Source organism: Oncorhynchus tshawytscha, linkage group LG11 (genome assembly GCF_018296145.1).
Source record: "Oncorhynchus tshawytscha isolate Ot180627B linkage group LG11, Otsh_v2.0, whole genome shotgun sequence".
Lineage (NCBI taxonomy): Eukaryota > Metazoa > Chordata > Actinopteri > Salmoniformes > Salmonidae > Oncorhynchus > Oncorhynchus tshawytscha.
In genome coordinates, this window is record NC_056439.1 from 37,489,881 (window position 1) to 37,500,095 (window position 10,215).

At 38.3% G+C, this 10,215-nt stretch overlaps 1 protein-coding gene and 1 long non-coding RNA gene across 3 annotated transcripts; one reads left to right on the forward strand and one right to left on the reverse strand.

The window, feature by feature from the left end:
• Positions 1–470: 470 nt before the first annotated feature.
• LOC112261956 lies at positions 471–3,603 on the reverse strand. Its single transcript, XR_002955256.2, has 4 exons — positions 3,473–3,603; positions 2,951–3,124; positions 2,556–2,666; positions 471–2,345 (listed from the first exon to the last, which is right to left on the reverse strand). It is a non-coding gene; the product is annotated as an uncharacterized LOC112261956 (long non-coding RNA).
• A 152-nt stretch (positions 3,604–3,755) lies between these two features.
• Positions 3,756–8,516, forward strand: LOC112261954 (paired box protein Pax-1). Of its 2 annotated transcripts, none has more exons than XM_024437609.2 (5): positions 3,756–3,963; positions 4,431–5,057; positions 6,018–6,151; positions 6,471–6,678; positions 7,819–8,516. In XM_024437609.2, the coding sequence occupies exons 1-5, from the start codon at positions 3,960–3,962 to the stop codon at positions 7,836–7,838; spliced, it is 993 nt and encodes a 330-aa protein (XP_024293377.1). In that variant the 5' UTR covers positions 3,756–3,959; the 3' UTR covers positions 7,839–8,516. The 2 variants fall into 2 exon arrangements, with proteins under 2 accessions (XP_024293377.1, XP_024293376.1); XM_024437608.2 differs by having other exon boundaries at positions 3,759–3,963; positions 7,812–8,516.
• The last annotated feature ends 1,699 nt before the right edge of the window (positions 8,517–10,215 follow it).

Genomic DNA, 10,215 nt, shown 5'->3' on the forward strand with positions numbered 1-10,215 from the left:
GGCGAGAATAGGCCTAGACTACTGTAGGCCAAAGAAAGAGCTAAAGCCTAAATTCTAATATAAGCCTATCGAGCTATACTTTAAAGTTCCAATGCAGACGTTTTATCTCAAGATCAAATAATATCTGGGTAGCAATTATCTACCTTACTGTGATTGTTTTCAATTAAAATTGTAAAAAAAAAAAATGTAAAGCTTCTTAGCAAAGAGCAATTTATCAAGCAATAATTTTGCTAGGACTGAAACTGAAGATTAGCTGTTATTGGCAGAGCGATTTGGAACTCTCTTTCTTATTGGTCTATTAAATAATTTGCTGCATGGTGACGTTACAACGGAAGACTAAAACTTCCTCCCACCAAAACAGGCTGAAATTGCAGGCAGTTTTTTAAAACAGCTCTTACACTAAAACGACATTATCATAATTTTCACAATTTCACAGTATTATTCAACCTCATATAGTGTGGAAATATATATAAAACACAGAAAAATCCCAGTTTTGACTGCACTGGGCTTTTAAGATGAATGGTATAGCCTAGTATAAAGACCTACAGTAACATGTGTGAAATACAATTACTGGCGTCTTCACGAGACGCAACTGAGGTGACAAAAGTAATTTCTGGATAACGTGGACCTAAACAAATTACACGAGCTCCGCTTCATCTATAGATACGTTTAAGCCTGCTGTGTGCACGGCGTTTAATGCATAAGGCCTTCACATGAACACGACTCATAAGCCCTGCACGTACAGTGACGAAACCACCAGTCTGCCTACACCCCTCACACACCATGTTCAGTTGAAGTTTAAAAAATGGACATACAGTTTTGCGGTGGTGAAGTGTGTGCCAAACTGGTGTAAGGGCACACTAGCCTCCTGTGTAATGGTGTGTAACCACAGCGGTGTCATGGCACGAGAAGTGGACACCTGTAGGGACCCAGGCCCGTGCGCACACTTGGCCGCAACCACAACTGGAGAGTGTCCTTGTTTGAGCAACACCAGTAACACCAACTTTTGAACTATTCGATCAAATTATCAATGGAAAAACATAACTACTTGGTGTCGGTTGTTTTTATTTATTTATTATTGTGTTATTTTTGATTGAAAGAATGCATTCATTAGACTGAAACACATCTTTCAATCTTCTCCTGGAAATCAAACGAGAGACAATATACGTTTTAGGCTGATTCGTTATCTCAAATTTACTCTATTTCAAGTCTGTTCGTTTTATTTAAATGAGCAGGCTCCCGTATGTGAGGACTACTGAATAAAAAGTGAGCATATCTGTCAACCGTTACAAAAAGAAAATGAAATTAATGGAAATGTTCTTCATTTCACAACTGACATTTGGGGAACCTTTTAGTTTTAGTTTGGTTTTGTCACGTGACTTTTGCAGAGCCACACTTGAACACAACCTATCCACTTTACCAGCAGGATGTCCTTCGTATTTATGCACCCCAAAAAAAGACTTCACAGACTCCATACATAGACTTCAGTCAATTTTGAGGGTCTCTTTTTTAGGCTATAAACATGCATAATGCAATATTGAAAGTATTAAGAAGCTCAGACTCGATTAAAAGGTTTAAATAATTATTGGCTACAGAAATAATCAAATCAAATATATTACATTCAATTTCCACGTAATGCTTATAATCAAATTATAGGCCTACATTTAGCATTGTTTATGAATATTCCAGAAGTAAAAGAAGATTAGTCAAACCATGCTTGTATCAATGTAAACCTGCTGGACAAAATATATAACGGTGCAAATAGTCATAAATAATGATTTGATAATATGGAAATGAATTTTAAAAAGCTGTGGAAAAAAGTTAAACTAACTTGTTGGCATTATGTAATATTGCCACTTAACAACATGAAATGCTGTGCTCTCTTCCGCGTTAAAGTGCAGACGTTTAAACGATTATCTCCTCAGACATACTTTCATAAAGACACAATACAAAACTTGAATGAGAATAAATATACTTAGTAATTTGGTTATTGATAGAAATCGACACATTGTATTAAGTCATTTGCCCTGTAGTAAGCGGCAGAAACAGCTCTATAGTTTTACTGTGCATCTTCCAAAGTACCAATGGACACGCAACGAGTCTAATACCGATCTCATTTAATCTTAAATTATTTCACATGGTCTTTCTTTTCAAAAAAACATTTTTGAAAAACATATTTGAAACATGCATTTATACCTGATACATCGCGACATGTTTGTGTTCCAATGATCCTCTTTAGCCAAGGAATCTGCACAGTCGTGTACAGTAGGTTAAATGTAATCTAGATGGTGGTGTAATTCCTATTCTATCCAGATGAGGGAAAATGGAGGTTCTGTTGTGCAGTCCTTTGGATTTAGAAAAGGGATTTCAACAGAATTCTACAGAATCAAAGCAATGTCAATAACCTAAACAAAACAGATAACGTAGCCTATCACTTCACCAAGATAGCCAAGAAATAATGGTTCATTTATTGAGAAAGATTCAATCGTGCATATGCTTTATGCTTGATTTAGCAGATAACATTTAGAGCAGTGAGCCACACTAACTAACTGTACCTTCACTGTGACTTTAATGAACGATCGCCCTCTCCTCATACTTCGCCTCCATCCAAGGTTGCTGTGGTGACCCAACCTGATGTATTCCATGTGTCTTGATCCCTACAAGACCTGTAGTGAAGTGGCCAAGAGAGAGGGGATAGTGACACTGCACCTTGTTACCGTTGGTTCGGCTGTTAATTTTTACTAGTGACATTTTGCGAGCGTATAAACTATACCTTCTTAATTTCCACAGGAAACACAGAGAACATGCTGTGATAATGCTAGCCTCAGGAATTCAGTCATATTGACTGAATCCCCCCTATAGTCTAGGAGCATTGCAACCCACAAAGGTATCGATTACATGAGCCCCATAGCATGTTTGATGCTAAGGATGGAGGTGTAAAAGGCCTTACCGGTTAGTGAGTCCCTTGGTCTGGGTTGTAATCGAAACTTCATGTGACACTATTATGCGATTCCCATGGTTTGCTAGTTCCGGCCTCTTATGGCGCGCGAAACACATCATGAGCGAGCTCCCAGCCGGGACGCACCGGCGGTCAGTTGGTTCCGCAATGGACCAAAAAACGCAACTGGAAAATATATTAGCAATTGTGCCGACTTAATTTTAATAGCATAATAATAGTAGGCACTGCAATATAAATACATTGATTTAAATAAAAATGGAGTTGGCAAATGTTCATGGAATTTATATGAAAATGGATTTTGTGAAAATGTATCAAAGTGGATGGAATGAAACAAATCTAAAATATTATGTTTTAATGATACAAATTGGTGGATAAGATTCTAATAGTTCTTTGATCAAAATGTATAGGCTACACTGCAGGCTCTATTGCCAAATGTCACTCACAAAATATTGTTAACACAGTCTACATTAGTGGAGAAGTGCCCATTGGAAGTCCATCCAAAGCACAACTCACCTCATTCGAAAGAATCTCTTCAATGGTTTACAATGTATTTTCTATTTACCAATGCATCGTGTTCAATAAAATGTTTCCCCTCAGTCACTTAGTCCCTATGTAAAATACAGAGAGAGGTTGAATTGCGCAAACCGGATGGTGCATGTGTGCAACAGCCTATCCACCGTCAGGACGGCCAATGAAACCAAACCAGAACTCCAGCGTGGTAAAATTTACGTAGAGGGACGCGTCAAATTAATCCCAACAAACTTCAGCCTCTGGGATAACTCAATTTTGCCTTTATCAGATGAAGATCACTTCAGTGCCGTCGTACAACGCATTTTCTCTCAAAGCACTGTGATAGAAGAGGGAGAAGAACAATTGGAAGGAGTCTTTTAAGAAGTCCACATTTTTTCTTCAACGTTTTGCTTCCTTCGTGCAGAAGGGAGAACCACCGCATTCAACCATTGAGGGGCAACTATTTCAAAGCATCTCGAACCACAGGCAAATGGGTAAGCTTGCGTTAACATCGGCATGCTTCAGTGAAAGAAAGCTTATGGAAGCATAACCATGCTTAACACGCCTGTATAACGCCAGAAATAACTATACAGTTGATTTCGGGTTGTAGATAAAGTGGACATATCCCTTTACAGAACGAATGGAATGATAGTTTACACGACAGACAAGTCTTTTTTTCCGCGATATGCTAATGCGGCATATTCATAATTAAGTTCATATTCAATGGTTGATTTATTAAAAATGTATGTACAGAATATTGAAATGAATTGACATAAAACGTAAAAAGTGGCAAAAGTGGCACTAAGCTCCAAAGGTAAGTTAAATGTCTCCTCCTGATGTGATTAGTAATAACAAAAACGTACAATAGCTCGCCATTTTGCATGGTTCAATTTACTGTGAGAGTATGGAGTTATGTCTGCTTTCATGACTGAATATGTTAATGCATCTTTATTCCCGTTAGAGCAAACCTATGGCGAGGTGAATCAGTTGGGTGGTGTATTCGTCAATGGACGACCTCTGCCTAACGCCATACGACTACGGATAGTGGAGTTGGCCCAGCTTGGAATCAGACCCTGTGATATTAGTAGGCAACTTCGCGTCTCTCACGGCTGTGTGAGCAAGATATTAGCTCGGTACAGCGAAACAGGTTCCATTTTACCCGGTGCCATCGGGGGGAGCAAACCACGGGTTACCACACCGAATGTAGTGAAGAACATAAGGGATTACAAACAAGGTGACCCGGGGATATTTGCCTGGGAGATCCGGGACAGACTACTAGCAGACGGAGTTTGTGACAAATACAACGTGCCCTCAGTCAGCTCCATTAGCCGGATTTTACGGAACAAGATTGGAAATCTTTCCCAGCCAAACCAGTATGAGAGCAGCAAGCAAGCCCCCACACAGTCCGGCCTCTCTTACAACCACATATACCCCTATTCATACCCCAACGCTATGTCACCCAATGGCAAAATGGGCAGCGGTCCCGGAGTACCCGTGACGGCCGGGCATGTAAACATATCAAGGGCCTGGCCATCGGCGCACACTGTCACCAACATTCTGGGTATCAGGGCCTTCATGGATCATCAAGGTACGTAATATTGAATCTATTTTCTAGACAAATGATTGCTTGTTGATTTATATGGCACCATACATACACACAGTTCTAACCCATTTCCCAATAATTGTCAAAGTGCATTTGGGGTGACTGGCTTGAGCTATTGGACGTGCTTTTCAGTTTATGACTAATTTGTCCATGATGTATGATTTATAAATCATGGCTTGACGTGTAATCATCAGGGAGGAAATTTGCCCTATAAATCTTTGTAGGCCTTGGTTTTGTGCCTCACAAGGAAAACGACTTACTCTGCAGGCCTACTCACTGGCGCCTAGGCAAGCACCTTGCTTAGGCTATCCGTTAAAGCCTTCTCGTTCCCCGTAGGACCTAAGGTCACTCACTATAAGTTCCTACTCGTCATGTTCTTAGTGATATGTTGCATGTAGGGCCCAGATGTATTGTCGGCCATGGCTGCAGCGCTGCCATCAAGGAAACAAATTAAGGTAGCAAGTAGGCCTATAGCATGTAGCCATATTCGAAAGAGCATAATTATTATGCATGCTTGTACAATGATGCGATATAATAATCGATCATTTGATGTGGCATTGAACATTTTAAATAGCTATAAACGTGTGATAGCCTTGTCCACATTTCCTCCAATAGATTCCTGACGAACAGCTTATAAAGTTTTTGATTCAGAAACGAAAACAATAGGCCTGGCTTGGATACGCACAATTACGCATACTAATTCCTCTTCTCAAAACGTATTGTTTTGATAGCATTTTAAGAAATATATCCGATATAACGTGCAATATTAATATTAAGTATAACATATAATTTAGGTCTCATTTAATATTTTACAGTTTCAACGGCTGCTTTCTTCATATAGGATCATTTGATAGTTAGTTATGAATATCAATAGATCAGAGGCATTTTGACAGTTTCCCCCTAATGATCTGACATGTAAAGTGCAATTTTCTGTTTCCGAATCAGCAATTGCTGGAGCAGAGGGATATCCACAGAAAATGGAAGACTGGAGTAGTATCAACAGAGCGACGTTTCCCTCGGCTCATGCAGTCAACGGAATTGACAAATCAGCCATTGATTCAGACATAAAATATGCACAGGTAAAAACAAGAACTCATATAAATGCGTAAGACTATAGCTGTGTCCTTTATCTGCAGAGACTGGGTTCGAAGTGTAACATAATATAGTGTGTATTGAAAGGCATTCATCTGTTGAATATAGGCTTGGTATTCGCAAGTTGTTTTAATGTTCGTCAAAATGTTCAACGTTTGCTCCAGCACTATTCAAGGAAGATTAATATGACATAGGGTGTATTGATATATACTGTATACACACTTATGTCATAGATGTGCAAATGTTTCGTTCTGGGAAACGTAAATCTGACATACTTTCTTTGTGTTTGTGCGTATTTTCTTGCAGCCTTCATCGACATTATCCAGTTATGTCCCTGCTTGTGCCTACTCACCTTCAAACCAGTACGGCGTTTATAGCGGGCCAGGTAGCTATGTGACCCCTGGGCACCCTTGGCAGTCCCAGAACCCGAGTTTGTCCCACCCAAGCAGCGGCATGACGATGCACGCTGGAGACATCCACTCTACAATGCCGTTCAAACATCCATCGCGAGAAGGTAGGCCAGATCCTGTTTGATAGTGTTCCATTCGGATCACAACTGCGGTATCTCAATTTTAGCATCATTTAGCATAATTCACTGGCAGCTGACTCGTTTCCCTCCAAGTTTCCTTCATCTATGGCAAAAAAAACATCGTTATTGTAAGTTCAATAACAAGCGGTAAAATAACAATGTGCATTTTTATAATTTTGTATTTTCTTTTTAAAGCCTATTCAAACACACACACGCCGTGTGTCAAACAAACACACACACTTATTATTAGGCAACCATTAATCTAACACCGGTTGTCTAATTGTGGACATTAAATATTAAATTATGTCACTGTCAAGTCCCACAATAATTATATGTATATGTTATAATGGGGGACTAAAATATATAGGGCATTAGTGCAAAAGAAATCTAAGCCTACATTAGCAAAGGGTCTCGAAATTGTAGCAGCCTAAAATATTGATGTAGGCCTAATGGTGCGGACCTATAGTGTTTCTAACTCTATGACAGCTAAATTATCATTATTTTAGGCTGAGATAGGCCTAAATAGGTGCTTGAACTAAGTGATCTCGGCCCTTATACATGTATTATTCTACTTATGCTTCGATTAAAACATGTTCTTATCCCTTTGATAGCTGCTGTATATTTTAATTTCAAAATAAATATATGATACAATTAAAAACATTTAGTGTTCTAAAAAAATAGTTATTAGCCAACATTTACATTTACATTGACAAAAATAATGCATGAATAAATTCAATGATGAATCGAGGTGTGAACCCAAGAAGACAAATGTGGAAGTTATATTGCAGCATGTGATTCATGTTGTCAGTAAATTCATTCATAGTGTACAATTTAAATGTCATGTAAAGTTTAGAAAAATAACATTGTGTAAAATAATGTGGAATACATTAAATATGGTATCAAATGAATAGCCTTATAGTGTAACATTGACTATTGTGATTATTAGTAACCTATTTTGTATTTAAATGTTGCAAGTCTAACATTCAGGTCATTCAGGTCTGTATAGGCCTAAGATAAAATCATTTTGGTTTTTAATAAATATTGGCATTTTTGGTTTTGCTGAAATAAAGAGTAATGGCTTGTGTGCTATACAAACGTCTCCTGTTTGTGTTCTGCAGGAGACAGAAAGCCCCCCAGTCCCCTAAGCAAGCAACTGCAGCAAGAGGCGTTGAGCAGTGTACACGGACTCAATCTCCCTACCTCATCCTCGTAATGCCAGGGAGCTCGTGCCGCAAACCGAGGACTCAAAACTCACAGTAGGACTATGTAAGGAGCTGCAGACCCTTATCTATTTGAGGGCATTTCAAGAATACAAACAGTAAGTGCAAGCACTATTTATGATTTGTTTGCCAAAGTGTTAACTATTGAATGGGCCCTTATAGCCTAACACATGTGCATACAAATGTAGCCAAATATAGATAGACTCCAGTCGGTCTGTGGCCATATGAATGTAAACTTATGAGGATGTTGAACTGTACTGGAGTCTTCTGTCCTCATGCAGCAGAATTAGTGGTTGGTGGTTGTGTCGTCTTTTCATTGAACTACTTCATGTATATTTCTGTAAAAGACTGCAGGATTTAAATGCAATAATGTCTGTCATTGATGTTTCATTAAACAAGTTTGCTATAGTTGACAATGGAACTGTATCCTGTACACGCAGTAAATTGTTTTCTTAATTGGTTACAAATCTGGTTTCTACAGACCAACTCAACGATGTGAACAAAGTGATACAGTGTACATGTAAAATAGATAATTGCAAAAGCTTTAATTATATATTTTTATAAATCCATTGTAAATATTCTAAATAAAGGCATTGTAAAATATAACTGTTCCTGTCATTATAAAAATGCTAAACAAGTACTGCATACCATCTTTCTAAGTCAAATGTGTTTGCTTAGCGATTTAAAGCGCAGATATAGAATTCACTGGGTGTCGCAGATCATTAGGAAGCTGTTAGAGGAAGAAATTAGATTTCTATATCAGCAAGATGGCCAAAATTGATATGTGAAGTTATCGGTATGTATGAGGGAAATCACTGCGTATCATGCTGGAACAACGTGTAGGTTTGCCCTCATGGGCGCTGCAGTGCTTCTGCGTTAATGGAGCTTACTGCTTTTGGCGCCTCCAGTGATGGTATCTTAGCTCCTTCTTCTGGCTACTTGCCATAAGGCAAATTAAATAACCAATCAAGAGCATGAGCATGTTATTTTGCAATAAAGGCTGCGTTTGGGATAACACACACACACACACACACACACACACACACACACACACATGGGTTGGTGTGACAATTGATACACTGCATACCATCACTGAAGGCCCCGAATGCAGTAAGTTACATTACCTACATACATTTGGAACATACTTTGCAAATTGTGGAATATCAGTGACATTCTATAGCTTTTGATTTGGGCAATACTTGTTTATTGTTTTGTTTGTTGTATGGTGTGTTCAGTATTCAATTTCCATAAGATATACTCTGCTGAAAATCCCCGAATATGCATGGTGTTGTTGGTTTTGAATGTTGTGGATTTTGAAACAATCAAAGATTTTATGTCATTATAGCCTGAAATGTGCGAACATGTAGACATTTGGTTCATCAGTTCCTTCACAGACTGATTCATTTGAGTCATCTGACCATTAGACATAGACCTATTTTACATACCATGTCCACACAACTTGAACGGCTGTCTCTGAAGGATTTGCATTCTCTCAAACTAACAATCAACATATTGATAACGTCCACAAAATTATTGATAATTTCAGGCCCAAAGACCCCATCCAAAAATCAGTGCATGTGTCTCACTCCAGCCGACTAACACTGTACATGCCATAGGCTACATTCCATAAACTGTGCATTCCAATTCACAGCCTGTATTTTTCATCCACCTCGAAATCGAGCAATGATTAGTTATATTTAGAGATAAATGCTAAAGTTTATCTAAAATTTAAAGGGTTGTGATTTAAGTAGACAATGCATACTGTACATTGACCGACAATCAAAATGGGATAGACTATATTATTGGAAAAGTGTATACAGTGCCTTCAGACCACAGGAGGTTGGTGGCATCTTAACTGGGGAGGACAGGCTAGTGTTAATGACTGGAGTGGAATGGTAACAAGTACATGGTTTCAAGGTGTTTGATGCCATCCAATTTGCACCATTCCAGACATTATTATGAGCTGTTCTCCCCTAAGCAGCCTCCTGTGCTTCAGAAAATATTCACACCCCATTACTTTTTCCAAATTGTCTTGTGTTACAGCCTACATTTAAAATTAATAACATTTAGATTGTGTTTCACTGATTTACACACAATACCCCAAAATGTCAAAGTGGAATAATGTTTTTAGAATGTTTATACATTTATTAAAAATGAAACGCTGAAATGTCTTGATAAGTAAGTACTTAACCATTTTTTTTATGGCAAGTATAAATAAGTTCAGGAGTAAAAATGTGCTTAACAAGTCATAATAAGTTGTATGGACACTTTGTGTGCAATAATAGTGTTTAACATGATTTCT

Bases quoted from the DNA above. Each gene is read 5' to 3' on its own strand.
- LOC112261954 (XM_024437608.2), top strand. The intron at 5,058-6,017 runs GTACGTAATATT...TTTCCGAATCAG, and splicing joins GGCCTTCATGGATCATCAAG to CAATTGCTGGAGCAGAGGGA. The intron at 6,679-7,811 runs GTAGGCCAGATC...TGTGTTCTGCAG, and splicing joins CAAACATCCATCGCGAGAAG to GAGACAGAAAGCCCCCCAGT.